Consider the following 22,049-nt stretch of genomic DNA (forward strand, 5'->3'; position numbering starts at 1 on the left):
AACCTTTGGGCTTCGGCTAACACAGAAATATAGAATATTAAATAAAACTATTATTCTATTATTGTAGTTGACCATAATATTTTTCCAACCAATTATTTCGAATAAAAATAAAATGTTCGAAATAAAAACCAAAGTATTCAATACCAAAAAATATTTAATACAAAAAAGTATTTAAAATACCATTCAAAATACTTTATGCTAAAAGTATTTAAAAAGTTATTCAATACTTAAAAAAGTATTTGAATACTTTTACTCAAATACTTTTACTTAAATACTTTACAGGACTGCTAAAATGTAATAATAAAAATATGTAAAAAAAATGTATTGTTATAATGAGTAGGTAAATAGCAATTTACTTATATGAATTTGTATTTATTTAATTTCATTAAAAATATGTTGAAACTTGAAAATGTTATCATTCACTGTTGAATACTTACTTTATTTTACAGTGCTCCAATAATTTATACAAAATATAGTATTTTAATTAGATTTCTGCATAAAAACTTAAAATTATTTATATTAGTAAACATTTTTTTGGACAGATTTGGGCTTTGTGAAATTGTGAAGGAAAAATAACTTAAAAACATGTATTTAATCTTTAAAATGTACTGAGTTATTGTTGCATATTTTTTAAATGAAATAACATCATAACTTGGATATAGTTTAAATTAAAATATTGTTTTCACTATAAATTAAGTATTGATTTTAATTTTTAATTGGTTAAATAGATTATAGATCTGTGGTGTTTCTTTTATTTAAAATCTAGGTATCTGATTTAGTTGTGAAAAAATATTTTGTCATAAAAAAAAATTTAATTCAAATATTAAAATTGATAGATATAGATAGTATGTACCTTAAATTATATCAAACTTATTTGAAGTATTCTGTCATATAATACATTAATACCTAGTTTTATTTTTATTTTTATTTTATTAAAATAAAAATACAATATTTCTATAAAATAATTTTGTTAATTGGTCGATATATTATTTGGCATACATATTTGTAACAAATATAATTCACGTTTCATATCCATTGGATATGTTTGGATTTTGAATGTTACCCTTTTAAATTTGAATATTATTATTCATAAAATAATTAATTCACAATTTTGAAAGTTATGATATTATTATATTGTAACAATTTATTTTGATATATATAATATGTGTAATGTGTATATAATAAAATAAAAAAAAAAAAAAAACATTAAAATCCTTCAAATATTAATTTTTAAAGCCATATGAAGAAGTTATGATCTAATGTCAATACTATAAGTATATACATGATTCGCACTACTTTTACTATGAAGTCAGTAACGCGTGAAATTAGAAAACTTGAACCCTATGATTCTCTCGGTCACAGACTAATATATTTCCATTGGACATAACAGCGATGCCTTCAAGTCCTTTGAACTCCCCATCACCAGATCCCCAGCAACCGAAAGCCCTCAGGAACGTTGAGTCAGGATGAAAAATTTGTATGCGATTGTTACCGGAGTCTGCTACCAGTATGTATCCTTGGTCGTCCACAGCTACACCTCTGAAAAGTTACATTTCATTATTAATATTAGACCATAGTAAACTATTTACTGAACGGTATACTTCAGGGAAAAATATATTATACATAGTACCTACCTATAATTTTCTATTTGAGTACATAACATATATATTTTTTTATAATATAAATTATATGTATAAGTTAGGTGGGTATTTTATAATTGTAATAATTTACTTGTGTTATTTTTATGTCAAAATTGTATTAATATGAAGTTAATAACTATCATGTATAATAAAAATTGTAATTTATGGTTGGGCAAGGACAAAAAGTTTTAGATAAGGGTGGTGCTTTACCTAGTGAATGCTACAGTTAAATGTATATAGGTACCTACTGTGCTTTAATATTATTTAATATACCTACACATTATTTTGGATGATGTTGGTTAAATGTTTTTATAGACTATATTGTAGGTAGTTATGATGTAGATTAATAATATTTCAGGAAGTAGGTAAGTAATTTATGATTTAAAAATGTGTTTAACATCAAGAGTCGGTAGTAACTAGGTACCTACCTACTTAATGGTAGTGTGATACCTACCTAGTATCTACAAATACATTCAGATTCAGTGGTCAAACAGCTATGTACATTGTGGTGTTAAAATTGTTTTACATTATTGAAAATACTACAATAGTAATAATATTGTACAGTAATTTATTAGATACCTACCTACTATTAGATTACTTTTTCTATTAGATAGTTAGGTAACTATATGGGTCTAGGGGCGTAATAATTAATAGGAAGAGAAATATTACGTACTTGGGGAATTTAAATTGGCCATTTTCTGATCCTTCTGTGCCAAATGAACTGATCACTCTTCCGTTAACATCAAAAATCTGAATACGATGGTTGTTGCAGTCAGAAACGATTACTCTGTTTGTATTCGATACCGCTATGTAATGTGGATGTTCCAGTTGTCCGATTTTATTCCCGTTCGATCCAAATTTACCTACAAATGTTCCGTCTGACTGGAACACCTGTTGAATAAAAATACATTTTAGATAGGTACTATTATTGTACGTAGAATAATTATGATACCTTTGTTACAAAACTGGACTAAATATAATAACTATTTACATTTTACTCTACTAAAATAAATTGAAAATTATAATAAATATTTTTTGTTAATTATTACAATATTTATACCTACCTAATCGTTAATAAAGGAAACAACGGAATTTTTTAAACAACAGTACCTACATGTATTATTATATTTTATTTAAACTAATTAGTATTAGGTTCCTTCCTAATAAACAGTATCTATTAAGTAAGTAAAACAGTTACTTTTAAAATGAAACTTTACTAAGTTTTTGATTCTCATAGAATAAAAAAAATTTGTAAAAATACTCGTGCAGTAGATTACCTATTATGTTACCATTACATTTAATATTTATTATATAATGCGTTAAAAGTTGCCTACTTTTTCTTTTTAGAAATTGTACCTATATCTATGATTGTTTTTAATAATTATTCTAGACTTATGTATATCTATGATCTTGGTTTGAAATTATTGGTACTTAGTTCTTACCTATAGGTGCTTAAAACAGTTTTTAAGACGTGGCTATTGTTGTGGAGGTAATTTGTTAAGCTTTACGTAAATATAAAATAACTACTAACTAAGTTTAATACTATAATAATATAGTAGGTATCTATTTAACTAGCAGTAAATGGGAGAAAATTCAATAGAAAGATTTAAATTTACTATGAATGTGTATGCAGCCTTTAGTAAAAATGTTTATTCAATAGAATCAGTCATCAGTTAGCATTTTCCAATAAAGTTATTTTCATTTTTTGTTTACCTGGATTCTGTGATTTTCTTTGTCGCAAACGTATATGAACCCAAGGGCATCGGTAGTAATTCCCCAAGGATAATTGAAACGACCGTCACTAGAACCTTGACTTCCAAACGACCTTAGAAATCTTCCGGACGGGTCTAACACCTAAAGAAAAATAAATCAATTTGCTATCAGTAATGATAACTTCGCGGATTTAAATCATTAAAATTACTTGTATTCTATGGTTGTACCGATCTGCAATGATATATTGGCCAATACGATTGACGGCTACTCCGGCCAAACAATCGAATTCGCCTTCACTATTTCCATAGGACCCAAAGTCTTTTAATATTTTCCCGCTGTTATCAAATACCTATATATACGTAAAATGTCCTTGTAAATTCAGTTTTTATTTTATATAATATCAAATAATTGGTATATTCGTACTTGGATTCTGTGGTTCGATGAATCGGCTACAACAATTAGGTTGTCTGGACCAACGGCGACGCCTCTGGGCCATGTAAAATATCCGGGCTCGCTCCCCCTACCACCGATCTTAAACAACAACTGTCGCTTTTGTAGGTACTGAACTCTAGGGGTAGAACCTACGCCCTGCATACCTAAAATACACACAATTATTTAATATTTAATTGTTTTAGACGGTCCATAATATTATAATAATATATTGTTTTCTAAAATATCTACTCCGGCTATTATTATTGGTAACAATAATATTATACGTATCAATACACACCTGCTTCGATAATTGTATGGGAGGTGGGGGAGCTTTGCATGTTTTTTTGGTCGTCATCTGAACTGTCAACGTGAGTGGAATTGGAACGTAGTGGTAATCCTAGCGAAAGTCGCCGAGAAGACGAGCTTGACGCTGAACTGGCAGCCGCGGCGTTATCTTTGGCTGCATTTTCTTTGCTGCGGTTTCCATATTTGTTTTTCAGATACCTAGCCCATGAGCTTAAAGCCGCACCGTCTTTTTCTCCTGTTCCTGCTAGCATAGTAAAAACGTTTTGTCGTAAAAAATAAAAAGTATCCGTTTTCTCTACGTTAAATATTGTATGTGAATGTGTTATTGATTTCTGTAGGGATCATAATATGATTCATAATTTTCTATATAGCTCTCTCTAGGTAGGTAACGTTCTACTAAAATGTCCATGGTATAAACTAATGTTCTAGTTGAGGCGAGAGTTATGTTTGTATTCTAAATCATTGTGTGTATTAGGATTGTTACACCATATCTAGATATATTATAATATTATTATATTTATAGTAGGACTACGTTGCGATTAGCATGACTATCAGTTATCTGCACGCATGTTTTATATGTGTATTTTTGTTGTTCGGTCAGTAATACCTGAAGCATTTGTTACAGGCCTATCGGGTGAGGTTTCCCGAGATTTTAAAGCATGACTGGATCGACTTCTGGACAATTCCGAACCATAATGATTTTTAGAATATGGCGAGTATGCAGATGTGTTAGTGTCATCCGGAAGGTCTTCTTCTAGGTTAGCGCTGGTTCTACTCCGTAATAACCCGCCCTTGTCTGATGTGTATTTGTTGTCACTGTTGTAACTTGGTTTGGTAGGATTTTCTTCTTGGATACTTTTAGTTTTTAGGAATCTGCTAGTGAACCGCGGGGCAGGTTCGGTTCGAGAATTGTTCAGGTACTTACTACCACTCGCTGACGTATCGGCTTCTCTGGGGCTCTGATACGACGGTGATTTGTAGCCACTGGTTCCGTATCTGAATACAAAATTAAACCAATAAAATTATATCAACTGTGTTAACCACTTTGTTTACTTACCGTGATCTAGTATAAGATTCATCTTGGCTAGCTCTCCTTGAGCTACTGTTACTGCTGCTACCATTATCTCTAGCTTGAGCACTTCTAGCCAACAATGGACCAATATCCGTTTTTTCCATAGCTTTTGGTACAGGGGTTTTTGGTTTAGCATCCTCGGAATCTTCGTCTGTATCAGTTTCAGATGATTCGGACGAAGTTTCCGTTTCTTCTTCTTCTTCTTCTTCATCTTCGATTTCTTCTTTTTTTGAAGTACTTTCACTGTTACCTACAATTTGGTATGCATAGAAAAAAAAATATATTTTAAAAATGAACAAGCCATTTAATAGGTCTTCTTTAAAATCGCTGGCTACAGTTTATTTGATTGGTACTTTTTATAAAATTAAAATTAAAAATATTTTTTATAAAGAATGTATATATTATACATAGGTACCTACCTACAATAGTTTAAATAAACATAATATATTTATATTTTCTATATAATATAATGTGGTAAGAATCATATAGTTATTTAGGTACCTATTCCAAAAGTGAACTCTGACATAATTTAATAAGATTCACCTAACTTTGGTACCTATGTAATTTTTCAACGGCGTTTCTTTTATACAAATAGTTATAAAATATATATTTGTATAATATTTATAATGTATTTAATATTGTGTTATTTTAAATCAAATGTATCAGGTAGGTAGGTAACTAGGTGCCTATAATATGCTTTTTAAATAAACTAAATGAACGGCTCGGAAGTTATATTCCTAAAATGTAATGATATTTGTGCCACAATAATTTTACCTACAAAATTTTGAAATATGTGCTTTAACTTGCCCTAAGCCCGAGAAAATAAAATTATTTTAAACATTTTTTATTGTTTATTTGTATTAAAAATTGTAAAGTAATTTAAATAGGTATGTTAATTATTAGTTAATAAATTAATAAAATTAACTAAAATGTACTTGAATCCAGCCATCGGTTTAATGTAATGATAAGTGGGTATTTTTTCTTGTCTAATATAAAAAATAAATTTGATATCAATTTTTTTATTGAAATTACAAGATTTATTAATAACAAAAAATAAATCAAATTTAATGCATATGACTATTTATTTTAAGTATCTATATCAGTAAAAAAAAAAATTAAAAAACAGCACCAAAAATTGTGAAAACAGCACTAAGAATCTAAATTGCTTAAAATATACAAAAATGTGCAATGTAACATTTTATATATGGAATATTTAATGCTAAATACATTTAAAGTTTAGCTTACTCTTTTAATTTTATCTGTATTCTATAGTAATTGGCTATAAAATCCAAAAGTTATATTGGTAGTTTTATTGGCAATAAATTAAAGATTATCTAAGTTATGTTATCTATCTTTATTTTTAAACTTGATATTTAATGTTTAAATTATAATAATTCAATTGATTTTGTGAGAACCAACTAAACTTTTTTTAAATTTAAAAATGTAAAAACTCATTTTCACATAGTCATAATTTAAAATGCATCAAAAAATGAGCACGTAGAGTAAGGGATATAAATATTTTTTTAATCCATGTACTTAATTTTAATTTATACACCGATGTAATCAGTATTCAGTGGGACATAGTTTTAGATTCATCTGTTCAAAATTAAAACACAATAAATTAAAATTAAAAATATTATTTTAAAACAAAGTATCAAACATAATATATTTACATTATAAATCTAACTATCATAGTTAAGTAAATTTAATAATAAAAAAAGCTGGTTATGGAATACTTTAAGCTACACACAATATTATATCTACCTACTTTTATAGACATACATTATTAACAATATAATAATTATTCGAATAGGTAGTTCATAAGGTATATAATTTTGAACATTGTTGGAGTTAAAATTATATAAATTTATTCTAAATTGATTAATGTTGTACTATTATGAGTTAAGAATTAATAATAAAGCAATTTTTAAATGATACATTAATACTTGTTGCATTATATATACACGCTATGTATGAGATTTCCATAAGTAAATAAATACACAAATAATCGTAATTGTAAAATATTTAAATGCATTACCCGTAACATTGTAACTTCGAGAGTTTGTTGGTGTTGCTGAATCTCTTTTTGAAGAAACTGAAGAAAATCTAGCTCGTGGAGTTGTACTTCCAGAGCTCGAACTAACTGGCGATTGTTTCACGTCTTCAGATGCGTAAGTACTTCCGGCGTTTCTTCGTACCGGCGTCCCGGGAGTTTCTGAGGAACACGTACTTTCAATACTGTCTGATCTAGTCGATTTGAGTCTAGCACTTCCTAAAACCAATAAAAATACTAGCTGCATTAGACGATTTAAAATGAATTGCAATTATCTTAAAATTTATTTTACCTTTTGATCCTAAGTTATCGGATGCAGTGGAAGATCGTCTCGAATCTGCCGTTGCAGCTGACGTGGATGGAGTAAATGTAGTTCTGGCGGGTGTAGGTTTTCTCGGCTCAACTACTTCAACTGAATCCTCTTCAGACTCACTTTCAGACGATTCTTGGGTATCCGTCTATAAAGTATATTAAAATATTTTTAAGAAACATTGTTAGGTAAATGTTATTTTGTATTTTTTTTTTTTATCTTACCGGTATTGGTTCAGGTACAGATGTCTTTCGAGTGCTTTCTGCTGGTGTATTAGATGTTGATCTATTGGAATCTCTCGAGTCATCTCTCTTAATTGAACCGACTCTATCTCTTCGTTCTGTATCAGACGATGTAGACGCAGTTTTGTTTTGTCGTTTTATCCTTGCTATTTCATCGTCTTCGCTTAGTTGTCTCTGTGGTGTTGGTTGAGGAGTAATTTTTTTTGGCTGCTGAACTGCTGGTTGTGGTTGGGGCTTAGGTACAACTTCAGCTTTTTTATCTTTGTTCTCACTTTCTAACAGCCTTTTCATTACTCTAGGAGAATCATATAATCTAGTGATACCACTTAAGGGACCTTTAGCTACGTCCTCGGTGTCTAAAACACGTTCTCGTTCACGGTGCACAGTATTATTTGTTTCAGAGAAACGCACTGATCTTGAATCCGTATCAGAGTCTGTATTTTCATTCAAGCCATGTCTTCCTAATCTAGATCTAATCCTAGATCTAGCTGAACTTCTATTTTCGTTATCGTGCGTCGTGTCTGCATCGTAATCATTTCTATCTCCACGTGTATACCGACTTGGATATCTTTCACCGAATTTCCTACCACCTAATGGTGAGACTCTTCCACCAATTTCACCACCTGTTTCGTATGCATTTCTCTCATCCTGTCGGTATTGTGAAGCAAGTCTATGATCACTTTTAGATCGCATAAGGCCTGGACTTGGAGCCTGAAGAGAATTTGAACTGGCATTAAATGCTTGGTGTGGGGCATGAATAGTAAGCTCGCCATAACTGGCAACATGCATAACCAATTGATTTGGGTCGTGAGCCATTAAAAATTTCGCTCTTCTGCTGTAATCGCCAATTTCTGTTTCAAAATTTCTAATAAATTCTACAGTTTTTAAAAATATTTCTTTGGCATCCATAAGCTCACTGTCTTCCCATTCTACATCATCTGATTGCATATGTTTATCCGCTAAATCACAATTACTTTGTATATTTGATATTTCAATATCTAAATTCTCTTTAAGATTGCATAAATTTTTTAATTCCGTTGATAAGTATCGATCGATTTCTCCTCTAAGATGGTCAGTACGATCTTTTAAGGCCTTGGCCAATCTGCGATAAATTTCATCTACTTCTTCAGTTACCGAAGTGCAATTTTGTTGCAATGTCAACATATTCTTTTCTACACCAGCAAGCATATCTGATAACCTATGTAACGCCCGCCTAACCTGTAAATTATTATGTTTGAAACCCAGAAATTTATATTATAAACACATTTAATTTAAATAAAAATTTTACCTGGTTATTAATTCGGGCTATTTCTCTTCTTAAAATATCCATATGAGCGCCTTTGCAGTCTGAACATACATCTTTTTCGCAATGAACGCATGGTGTCACGTATGCTTTTTCTGAACACACACCACATCGTTTCATTATTTGTCCACTTGTTGGATCTGGTAACTCTCCAGTAATTTCTATATGTAGTTCTAAGAAACGCTGTAAAGTTACATTTGTTGGATAGCCTTGAACACCGTTGTATGGTATTCGATGTTCTGCTCGACATTCCGGGCATTTTACCTGTAATAAAATATTCAATTATTGTTACTATGAAACATATTTTATATTGATAAAAATGTATCATAAAAATAATTATAATATAATAATTAATATTATATGTAGTTACTTGTCTCCGGACATAGTCCACTAAACCGTCCATACATGGTTCCATACAAAACGAATGCTGGCATGGTAGTAATTTTGGATTTCTGTACCTGTCCAAACATATTGCGCATGTCAGCAGTTGGTCGAATTGTTCCATTTTGTCTTATCCTTTGAGTTAAGTTTTTTTTTACTTTTGCACTACAACAATACAAAATTGAACGTGAATTAAGCATTTTAAATTGGAATAATACAACCAAAACTGTTTGTTTAATAAGATATAAGTATAATGTTAATACATTTAGGCACATAATGTTATGTATAATATTTTTGTTTTGATTTGTGCCGCTTCAATGCATGTAACAACAACAATAATAAAACGCAGAGTATCTACTATTGTATTTACAAAAATAGTTTTTAATAAATAAATTCTATAAACGTACGGAGTTTAGCCACCCTATCTTGAATAAAATATACTTTAGACTATACAATACCATAATGATTACGTATGCGAAATGGCCACAAATTACCTTGTAACACTCCAATTTCCAGTATGTAATATTATGATAAAAAGCTTCCGGTACAGTTGTTGGTCATCGTATTTTTAGCGTAGCACACGGTACGGTAGCAAATCAGTGACTGAGACTAAGAACATAAAATATTCTGTAGATACGGTTACGAAGTCTCTATAAATAGACATGTTTGCCGAGTGAATCCGATCCTAGCGTTCACCTTGTCGCATCCCGTCGTTAGTCTGCATAAGTTCGTTTACGTGGGCGTTTATTTCAAGGCGGAAAAAGCATTAAATATTTTGCGCAACTTATATTTTTTTTAAATTCGGATGAACTTGAAATCTATGTGGAAATTGTATATCTATCACAGAGTACTTGGTCGTGTTGACTATTGATGACGACGCGCTAGCTACAGTGTGAACGCGGCCGATTGCAGTATTTTTGGCATCCATGTGCCATGTGGGATATATATATATATATATATATATTTTTTTTTTTTCTATACTTACTCGTATTCGAAAAATTTAAATAATACTGTTGTGTCATTTGAAACTATCAAGGTTTTATGCGTGAAAATGAAATAATTTCGTATTCGCCGTATCAAATGTATTAGTTTGTAATGCAATAATAATGATAAAGATGAATTGATGGTGATGAAAAAAAACCATATTTCAAATGGACCAAAAAATAAAATAAAAAGGCAGTACAAAGATTTGAAATTAAAAAAAAGAACAGTTTTTGCTCGAAGAATGCATTAGTAATATTTAATAATTTGTTTAGTTGATGAGTCTGTGGGAACTGTTGCAGCTGTTTGTTTGCTCCCAACCCTAGGGGTTTTATTATTGACAACGTCACACCCTGTGTTGCTTTTGTCCTGTTTCAAGTATCATTCCACCTTTTTTTCCAGACGTAATCTTTTAAATTACTATTTACTACCAATAGTGAAAAAGATATGCCACTAACATACTTTAAACGATTTTGATGAGTAGCGTGTAAATGTGATAACCCTGAGTCGTTTTAAACATGATACATTACATTACAGGGTATTATAGGTATCTATACGAGCCTGTATAGTTGTATTTTATCTATTATACTTATCTGGTCATTTAAAATATGTGACTAATTAATTTGCTGTACAAAGAAAATCTACTAAATAAAATAAAAAATATTAAATTTTATTTCAAGGAATAAAAATAAGAAAACCAATTTAAAATATCGATTTTAAATAGGTTAGGTTAGGTTAGCTCTCTTTAAAACGTTAAAATTCATCGAGTGTACTATTTTTATTTTTAACATAGTAAAATACTGATTTAAAAAACATTGCACTTTATGGGTGATTTCAAAAGTTTCAAACAAAGTTTAACTTATATGTAGGTATATTATGTTGTGAATAAAACTGTTAAATAGATGGACAAAATTATACTAAAATATTTAAAATTCGGAGTACCGATTTTTATTTGCTCAGTAATCTCATGAAAACAAACAATACTAATCTTATGGAGTTTCGAGTTTTTATTTTCTTTTTAACATGCGACGATTATATTATTCAAAGTTTTGTTAACACATCACTAATGTAGAATTCACGAAAAAGATATTTATTCATTTCATGAATTTTAATATTAAAGTGTTGTTGAACTGTATACCTACGTAGTAAAGCTAAGAACATTCTTACGGTTACTTATTTTGACAAAAAAAACACATTATTCTTGGAAGCAATATTAAAATTAAAATAAAGATCAATGCTCTACAACATACATATTATTACTGTACGCATAAAGTATAAAAAGTCAGATGCGTATAGTTCATTAGCTTTAATACAATACACATGCGGTATTCATATTTCACGTGTATCAATACTTACTACAGTAGGTACCTAGTACCTACTACATATGGCTACACATAATAATATATTAAAATATGTTTATTGTATATAGACATAATATAGTACTTGATAATAAAAAACTGGCATTAATAATATAAATTCGTTTTTTACATAATTATGATTTACATGGCGTAACGTGTATGATAATTATAATAATACCTATTTTTATGTTTCGTTATCGTGCACTTTTTTTTTCGCTAACGAATAAATCCGATTATCGAGTAAATACTAAGTATAATATATTATGTACACCGACCACTACATACATACATTTATTTTTATCTCGTAAATAAAATGACATTTTAACGATACCGTTCGATAAGACGGTGAAAATGTGCTCTTGGGAAAACAAGTGAATCGCAAACACGTGTACGACCGTCGACCTTTTTAGCGAATCTAAACTTTTTCTTGGGTATCCACATTATTCTCTAATTCTAAGCATGTGTCGTACTTCGGTTTTCCGTTAAGTATACACCGAATATCTTCTGCACCTGTGTTCGTTTCTCACATAAAATACACTGTTTGGATTTGGTGTAAAATACGAAACGTTCCAGTCACGTGGAATTCAAATCGCGTCTTCAAATTCAGCATATACAATACGATATAGGTACCTATAGTAGTATAGCATTTTTCGTTTTTGCAGTCGCGACGTTTACAAATCATTCGCAGAGAAGTATACTTATCTACACCTTTATCATACATTCATAATTCATAAAATATACACAACATCCAGTATGACGTGCATCTTACATTATTACATGTTATACCTAATATAATGGATGCGATAGGTGATTATAGCATTTTAATCACATAACGGAAAATAGATATTTCTTAACTGTAAAAAAAAACATTTGTGTGTGAAAGATACTATGATGTAGTTTTGAGTTGACGCAGGTACCTACGTCATTCGATCGAATATTTATAGAAAAAAAATAAGTACTCAGACCAGCTACAAAGGTAGGTACTCAATGAAAACGGTTTAAGATTTCGAATTGTAATATGGGAAAAATAATCCCTATCGATTAAAGTTTTGTTTTCTGTAATGTTGTAATAACAAATATATTCTTATTGTCTATAATTGATATGGTCTAATATTTCACTCTCCCTGTGCAACCAAAACTCCAATAAAAGTGCATTCACTGTCATATTTGCAAATACCTGTCGTAATTATTACTAAAATACTAAAGCTAATAATAAATTATCACCTATTGGCCATTACCCACCCACCCATGAAAAACGCAGAGGCCTCTCGATTATCCCCTTCGCTACTCTACTACCTATACATACAAGTTTTTACGTGGATACCTACCTACCCATTATATTATTGCATTTACCATGTTTATTATCTTAAGGGGATGGCAAGCGGACCATTTTTAAGGAGTTCAAAATAGGACATTTTCAAATTGTATGCGCATGTATGTAAATAAAATAGTGGAGCGCACTTGCACGAGCACGTACCTGAGTTAGCGCGTGAACGGTTATTAGTTTATGCTAAGATACTTAATTTAATAATTTTCAAATAACCAACATTTAGAATTTCGTAAATTTTAAATATTCAAACAAAATGTATAAGAGTTTAGGAACAACATTAATTTAAAAAAATGGCCTGATCGATCTCAAGTAGACATATTATCTCATTCAAATCGGTTTATTGAAGTCTTATCGCGTTATAAGGTCCATCAGTATGATTGACAAAAGATTGGTACATTTTGGTTGAATTAATAAATTGTCCGTTTGCAATCCCCTTAACACATAATACATTAAAAACATTTTTATTTCTTGTTTCAATTGGTTAGCGAATAAAACTTGAACGAGTGATTGTAAAATGCGTATTAAAATTATACATAGGTATAAAAAAAAAACGGAAACTCATACATCACTCTTATAAACGGTTTTATTATCATATACAAAAAGTCCCATTTCCCGTTTCAAGGGGATTCAAATTATTTTGTCATTTCTATAGTTCAAAATGGCATTTAAATAATATTTGAGCCGTCATATTCCCAATGGGTCAGTACAGTAGGGGTTCCATTCCGGATACTCCACAAGAGATGGATTTTAGTGGGGTGTTGTATGATTGGTCAAAATAAATGGGTCACGAGAGTACTGCACACTGGTAGATAGGTACAGCCACGATGACGGCCAAAGAAAATTGGCGTCACAACCGGTACGTGGTATTCCCAGTGCAATCAATCTCGGGCCTTCGACAAATTGGGAGACACGTTCTGACAGTCACGTGCTACATTACCAGGGTTCTGGGGAAAGTGAAAAAGAGAAGCATTTAATAATGAGGAGGGAAATATTATTATTCTTTTGTAAAGAAAAACGAACAGACAACGACATAATGATTTTAAAAATAAAGTTAATTTTTTGAGGTAAAAGAAAACCTTCAATAATTATTAGAAAATTCAACATTTCCCCATCAATTATTATTTTTTTTTGTTATAAAGAATTAATTGTTTTCAGCCGCATGGAACAAATTTATTGGAAAGTAAATATTAATTAATTAATTAATATTTACCCCTTAACACTAATGCTAGAATTTTCTCTAACGAAATCTACTTATAATCTGCCGTTGACTTAATTTTAACTAAATAAATGCATTGTAATAATAATTGTAATATTGTATTTAAGTTTTAGATGTTTTTTGATAATTTAACATTAAATAATGTTGGTTTTGTAAATACGTACGAATGTTTGCAACGAACTAAGTAAAGCATCTTAATATACTTGTATAATTAAGTTAACGTTTTGCTCACCAGAGTTAAGTGAAAACTAACTTATAATTCCAGTCTTTTAGTATTTACTCATTTGAGAATATTTTTGCCACACTCTGTAGTTGGTACCCTTCTTAAACGCAAACATAAGCTAGTAAGTACCTACTCTAAAAAAGATTTATTGTTGATTAATGTACATAAATTTATTGTTTTGTCCGATACCGTTCAGGCTATGCCTGTAGGGGCTGTGGCCGCAGATCATTTCAATTTGATTATATACACTATACATTACATAAATAAATATCGTATAATACTATGTTCATGAAGCGAACATACACAAATCGTATCAATTATCTTGTCAACCGGGGGCGGGCTCGTTTAGCATTGGAACTAATTATACGACCTAAACGATAATATAGTGTCTTATATAATTAGACATAATTAATTTTCAGTTCAATGTTTTACTGCACTAATCAGTGCTCATTTCAACAAATATAATTATTAACGTTTTAAAACGTAATTGTTTACACTGATGGGATTCAAACCCTCGAAATTCTATGCTACATCAAGTTTATTTACGCAATTGAACCGTTCGAATAGGGCGCATTCACTTCGAGTAGGTTTATATTCTTCTGAAAATTTACAATTCACGTTTAATATTATATTTGCACAATAATAATAATTTTGTGATTCGTTCATCGTTAACAAGACGTGTCTTGTATGACATAATATATTATTATCATAATAGTATATTATAATATATAGCCATAGGTACCTATAATAATGGACAATCGTTGCATTGGAATAAGATTTGTAAGACGAAACACACTCAGCACATATAACCTATATAGGTGTATATTTAGATAAAAATGTTACTGCGTAATATTATTAATCAAATTTAATACCTACCACTTATTACCTATAGTTATTGTTATAAGAGGTTAAGTAGATGAAACTTAGTTATTAAAACTGTGGGTTATCAACTAAGTTTTGATTTTATCATTAGAAAAATTAAATAAATTAAACTAAATTTTGATGTTATTATGTCATTATATCTTTTAAAAAAGGATTAAGAAGCTCGATCATAGTTGATATTTAAATATTTAATGAAACTAATAAGTATTATAGGTACCGACCTAGTATTAAAATATAAAGTCATACCGACCTAAATTGTTGTTAGAACAGATTAAAGTGTTTTAGAAGAAATAGACATTATAGGTTTTATAAAAATGAAAAAGAAATTAGAAATGGTTAATAGTTAGTATTAAGTAAGCAAGTATATTTACTTTTTTAGGTATAGACTATAGTTACTGCGATTTGATTTAATTTATTTTATATGAAAGTTTTATTCCATGAGAAATTTGTAGAAGATCCAGCGTATAGTTCGACTCTTCGAGGAATAATAAAGTTATGTTTACTAAATCAATTATTGAATTAAACGATTAGATCAAATATTTAATGTTTTAAAAAAAAATAGATTTTGTTATTTTATAAAATCGAAAACAATTTATAGTGTTTAACATAAAGGTAAAGGTAGATCTTGTATTACCTACCATACATTTTAAGGCAATAAAATGTAGTGTATAAATGTATAATATAAAAATATAAATATAACTATCCATAAGGATAAAAATTAATAGTGCTTTAACAAGTTTTTATTTTTATGTAGGTATATCCATCGATAAAAATAACCAAAATGTAATACATATTAATATATTAATATTATTCTGTTTTTTATTTTGAACAATTTGTTAAATCCAGTGACTAATTAATTACTTATTCGGTGCTCGATGGAATTATATTGAAATATTATGAACTTTGCACGGAATAACATTTTTGACCACATTTCAATTGATTAAACATCTTGTTGAACGCACCTATTATGAATGTGAGAATCGATAAAAATATTAAAATAATATATTAAATTCATTTTTAATAAGAAAAAAAATTTAAAACCGTTTAGGTTTCCGAATGAACTTATTTTTTTTTTTGTTCCTTGTGTCAAGTTAACGACATCCTTTTGTATTCGTTTACAAAGGTTCGGAGAAATGCCTTTTCCCAGGTTACATGCAAAAATTCACAGAAAATCTCTTCGCCACACCGCCTGCTCATACTTGAATTGTTCACTCACCCCTTTCGCATACATAATAATATGCACTGGTCGGTGTGATATAATTAGACGCCTAGGGAAGTTTTAGATAGCAGCCGAGGCTCGAGACCTGGATCGGAGCCAGTGTTTATTGTGCGAATTTGGCTTGGACACAAACCGCCTTTGTGTGTCCACCGCGCGCTCGACCCTTTAAATATTGTACTGAAAATTTTCTCCATCGCGCCGTCTCATTCTTTCTATTTCTTTCTTTTTGGTTTTCGCTATGCCACACTCTTTATAGATGTGTACAAGTTTCCCTTGATTGTCTCTCTTTGTCACATAATACAAGATACACAGATCCTCTGACCCATCGTTACGCTATAAATACATATTATATAACATATTATTGTACGGACGTATCATATATTTTATTTCAATTTTTCTTTTGTTGTGGAAAAAAAAACAGATCATTGAAGCACACCAACGAGAACTATTCCTATAAAATAATTGGATTTTTATTGTGTGTGTGTGTTTTTAAGCATTATAATGACTCTTATGTGAGTTAATAAAATTCATCATACCTTGAAATTTGTATAATAATTGTATAACAGCTGGAAAATAATATGTGGATTTAAAGTTTAAATACCTATATTAAATAAGGCCTTGTTATTTTCAATAAGATAATAACGATGAAAATCAAATATCATGTGACTTTATAGTACCTACCTATAGGTTAAGATATCGTATTATTAAAACTGTTTACATTGATGAGGATTGAAGTATTATTATATTTACCATCCAACCAAAATGCAAATACAGCGGTAACTGTTTTAATTTATAACCTATATAATCTATAATATTATATATTCTACTATAGGTATGCTGGTACGCTTAATCAAAATAAATAAAAATCACTATTCGATTTTTAAATGTTCAGTGCACCAAGTGCCGTGTACAACGGAACTTTATATATATTAATATTAATGCGTACAAAATGTACCTAGTCTACACTTTCTCCAAACCCAAATTACGTATATTACTGCCGATAAGTCTTGTGTAATCGTCAATGTAAAACAATTTAATCTCGTCCCGTCGTCAACAATAATAATCTCGCTGGTCTCCATTGTGCTATTACGGGGTACCGTCTCTTTTCTTCCTTTTTTCGTCCTTCGATATCGGCCCCTTTCTGCTGGTTTTCAATATATATGCAGATGAACCACCACCGTTGGACCGTGTTTTAATTATGATTGTTTTTATATTGGTTTTAAATCAGTTTAATAGGAACTCCAGCCTCCCAGCCTCCTCTAAACTTTTTGTGTTCTTCATCGCCGCCGCTACACTGCAGTCATAGCCCATAGGATTACCTAACCGGCAAGACACTGTTTTCTTATTAAAAACTCAGTTCAATTAGGCTGAACTTAATGTAAGAGACATCCTTTCCATCTCTTTGCCCTCAGTATGGGTGTTTTCCTCTTTTGCGTTGGATGCGTTTAATGGTGTGTAAAATGTGTAATGGTTTATCCTGTGACCGTGAAGGAATAAGACAGTGTAGAAGGCGATAGTGTTCGTCTAGGATTCCCGAGGACCGATAATGAAAAACAGTCACCCAGTGAAACACACAAGACAACCATGCGTTTAAAAATCAAGAGGAGTGGTGGAAAACAAAACAACGCTTCCAACATCCAGAATTTTGGTCGCGTACACTAAAAGCACTATAGGTAGGTACTTACCTTATGTACCTACCGCAACTGCAAAATGCTGATTAATTTTTATTACACGCCCAACTTTTTTTTAATTTCCAAGAGGCATTTATTCGGTACTTTAATTCGGTGGTAGAAAACATTTAATGTTATAAACGACAAAATATGAACATTATGCTATTAGTATTCATTTAGTTTACGAGCTTTGTACAATTTGCTATTAACTATCACATAATTTTTTTTATACATTAATAATATTATATTATATCATTTTATAGAATTTGTCAATAAATTTAAAATAAACATTTACATTTAAATTTACATGAAACATAATTACATAAATTGATGAAAATATGTGTTTATCAAATATTATGTGAGTACCTAATAATAATGTGTGAACAAAGTTTTTTCTTTATCATGATTTTAAATAATATGAATTGAAAAATAGTAAAAGTACGTATTTAAATTGAAATACCTATACAAACAAGATTTTTTCATCTAAAGCATCAAGGGAATTTGTAAAGTTTAATAATGGTTTAAATTATTAAAAAGGATATTGCTATAGAGTAGGTACCTATATAAGAGTTTAATGTAGTTTGTTTTTCAATTACATTGCAATATTTAAATGTAAAAGTGTAAAACATTATTTAAATTATACAGGTTTTTCACAACAAAAAAGTTTTTGTTGAGTTGGATTAAATAAATTGTTTTTAAATTTTCTTTTTAAAGGATAAATATTAAATTTAACTGTATATTATACGTATTTATTGACTCATTGTAATGCTATAAAATAATCAATACAGACTATAATATTATCAATATTTGTTTTTCTAAAAGATAATTTTCTTTAGTAAAATAGTTTAAAAATGCGTTCTATCACAACTTAAATCATAAATATAAAATGTTTATATATACCTGTAGGGCGTAGGCTATACTAACATTTTTATTATAATAATTTTGTTGATGAAAAAAAAACATTATTTTCATTTTTATATAGGTACAAGATAGGTATTTAATATTACATTCTTATTCAAAATTAGGAAGAATACTTTCTAAATTGCTTATAAAATGCATAGCTATAGGTATGTACCTACCTACTAAGTAGGTAACCTAACCTACTAAGTAAATATTAGAAACAATTTTAAAGTTTTTTAATCGCCAATAATAAAAACCCTTATTCTTGGACTCCGGTAAGGATTTTAGAATACCTTTATTATTTACCAATGAATGATTGTGGGTCAGATAGATTTAATTGAATTATAGAACACTGTAATTCCATCCAAACGATCACAATATTTTGATCGATGCGTTTGCAAAACACTAACGAGTTATGCGCGTTTAATAATGAAGTCTATATAATGATCATTCACGAAACAATGAAACGTGTATTGTGATTTTAGATACAAAAACACTTTATTATTTGCACTCAATTTTCTAAGGCTGGCCGTGATAACTGAACCATTTAAGTGCCAAAAAGATTTAGTCACGCCTTTTTTAACATGGAATTTTGGCAAATGTTAATGTGCATAAAACCACTAACTCTTTAACTGACTATATTATAATACTCAGTAAATTAAATTAAAAACTGTTCATCAATTTAATGTGTGTACATGAATATAAATTACAGTACTCTTGGTGTCCAATGTACCATACTTTAAATTTACATTAAAGGCCTTTTCAAGTGACTTTATTATAATTTATTCTTACATAAAAATAAACACACAGGTGATGCTCTTTTTTTAATGACAATACCTAATGGTGATTATATCTCAAAAAGAAGAATCTGTCATAAATCATAAAAAAATAGTTATTATTTTACACATTTATTTATTACATAAGACTATGACGTAACATCTACCCATATATACAGTTAAATCCAATATTAGATTATGTAAAGCTTGATTTAATTTAAGCGGATGGATAAAATGATTATTGTCAATATTTGACGTTGAATAGAATGTAATTAGCGAGATATTAATTATATTTTCTGATGAATATTAGGTACATCACGTTTCCTATTGTATACTTCGTTCTCGGCGAGTGCTATACGAAAGTTAAAAAAAAAATATATACGATTTCATTCTGTTTGCCAAATAAATAAATATAAATTAAAAATAGTACCACCATAAAATAACACCGGATATATACATACATAAATTTCATTTTTTAACTTTTTTTTTTTACATGTTACTGTGAACTTTAATTATTTTTTTAGTGTATTTATATAATATTATGTTCGTCTTACGGAACGGACGATGATAATATAACGACCCACTCGTTAAGACGTTTCTCGGAGGGAATAAAATACGATAATATGTTATTTTTCTGTACGTTTGTTCTTTACGTAGTAAGTATAAAATAATAATAATATTATATTATTATACATAATATGCAGTGCGCAGGTACCTAAACGTCTGCTAGGGCTGCTACGCGGTTGGTGTACAGTTTATTCTATACACTATACAGTATAGCGTGTTTAACGATCGACGATAACTTTTATAATAATAATATTTAACGATATATGTTATATCATCTATAGTGCGATATATAGTTTTAGTAAAAAATCGGGATAGCCCGAAATGTTAATACCGTCACTACAATTATACCTATAGGTATTATGCACGCCTCGTGCACAGGTATACCCGAGACATACTTGTGCGAGATAATGTGACGACTTACCTAGGTGATTTGTGGGTCCATGGCTGCTGCTCAGACGGCGGCGGCCAGGTCGGTCGACGACGGGCCGAATGGAACGCGAACACTGAACGCCATGTCGGGGGACCGCGATTTTTGGCCAACCCGAACGGCGGCCCGGGCTATTTGTATCCCGACATCATTGGCAGATATCCACCTTGGTGCACGCGTATACAAGAGAAAGACATATGATGATAATATTATAACGTAGATACGGCAGTTGTAAATAGTAAATAATATACGCAGGTGATGCGCGAGACGACAATATAACGACGATTATTATTGCAAACCATAATAATATTATCGACCTTCATCGTCGTATCGCGCTCCGGTTCGGCCCGGTGACATATCGCACTCGTATATATGTATAGGTACATATTATTTATTTTGTATTATATTAAGCCCGATTTAGGTATTAAAAAAATAGCCTGCTTCGTCCTACATGAAGGTGATGGGGGGGGGGGGGGGGGGGTCGCTGCGTTTTTCCGTTTCACGAAAACACGACGACTCACCCTGTATAATATAGCGTTGTGGTAATATTGTTATGATATTACGTATTATATAATATATTATAAACGCAAATAAATTGAATGCGTACACAATTTTTTTAATTATACGCAATTGCGAAAAGAACAATACGCTCGTCCCAAAATATAATACAATAAAATACACACGAACACGTGTAGCATAATATTATACCTAATAATAATATTCGTCTCGTGGTACCTACACGCGACGGTTGCGCAACCTCCAGGTTATGACCAACGCCGAAATATTTTTAGTTTGCTTAATATCATTAGAAATTTAGAAATATTGTGTAGTTAATTAATAATACGTATAGCAAGTATAGAGAGCAACTCTGAGCAAGTAAAAAGGTTTTTTGAGTATATTTTACAAATGATTTTATATTTCGAGCGGAGCGTGAAGTGTGCAGTATCATGGCCGTTTTATAATGATTTGTTATTTTGTAAACGGATATACACTTTTAGGGTAGAAATAGTTCTCAACAAATATAAGCCCATATACATATATATATATA

The 22,049-nt window shown here is 30.1% G+C and overlaps 1 protein-coding gene across 5 annotated transcripts; it reads right to left on the bottom strand.

The window, feature by feature from the left end:
• Nucleotides 1-962: 962 nt before the first annotated feature.
• Nucleotides 963-21,134, bottom strand: LOC100167755 (RING finger protein nhl-1). 5 transcript variants are annotated; one of them, XM_008188218.3, is made up of 14 exons: nt 20,996-21,134; nt 9,442-9,617; nt 9,057-9,335; nt 7,751-8,986; nt 7,509-7,674; nt 7,202-7,435; nt 5,149-5,413; nt 4,699-5,087; nt 4,084-4,332; nt 3,777-3,949; nt 3,562-3,702; nt 3,354-3,494; nt 2,314-2,531; nt 963-1,539 (listed from the first exon to the last, which is right to left on the bottom strand). In XM_008188218.3, exons 2-14 carry the CDS (start codon nt 9,574-9,576, stop codon nt 1,326-1,328), a joined length of 3,840 nt encoding a protein of 1,279 aa, XP_008186440.1. In that variant the 5' UTR covers nt 9,577-9,617; nt 20,996-21,134; the 3' UTR covers nt 963-1,325. The 5 variants fall into 5 exon arrangements, with proteins under 5 accessions (XP_008186440.1, XP_029343955.1, XP_008186441.1 ...); XM_029488095.1 differs by having other exon boundaries at nt 5,017-5,087; nt 20,996-21,133; XM_008188219.3 differs by having other exon boundaries at nt 4,084-4,335; nt 5,017-5,087; nt 20,996-21,133.
• Between the last annotated feature and the right edge of the window lie 915 nt (nt 21,135-22,049).

The sequence above is a fragment of the Acyrthosiphon pisum genome, chromosome A1 (genome assembly GCF_005508785.2).
Source record: "Acyrthosiphon pisum isolate AL4f chromosome A1, pea_aphid_22Mar2018_4r6ur, whole genome shotgun sequence".
Taxonomy (NCBI): Eukaryota; Metazoa; Arthropoda; class Insecta; order Hemiptera; family Aphididae; genus Acyrthosiphon; species Acyrthosiphon pisum.

Excerpts from the sequence above, each read along its gene's own strand:
- LOC100167755 (XM_001944945.5), bottom strand. The coding sequence starts at position 9,576 with ATGGAACAATTCGACCAACTGCTGACATGCGCAATATGTTTGGACAGG. Across the intron at positions 7,436-7,508 it reads CGATAACTTAGGATCAAAAG|GAAGTGCTAGACTCAAATCG; the intron begins GTAAAATAAATT and ends TATTGGTTTTAG. Across the intron at positions 3,495-3,561 it reads GGTACAACCATAGAATACAA|GTGTTAGACCCGTCCGGAAG; the intron begins GTAATTTTAATG and ends ATTTTTCTTTAG.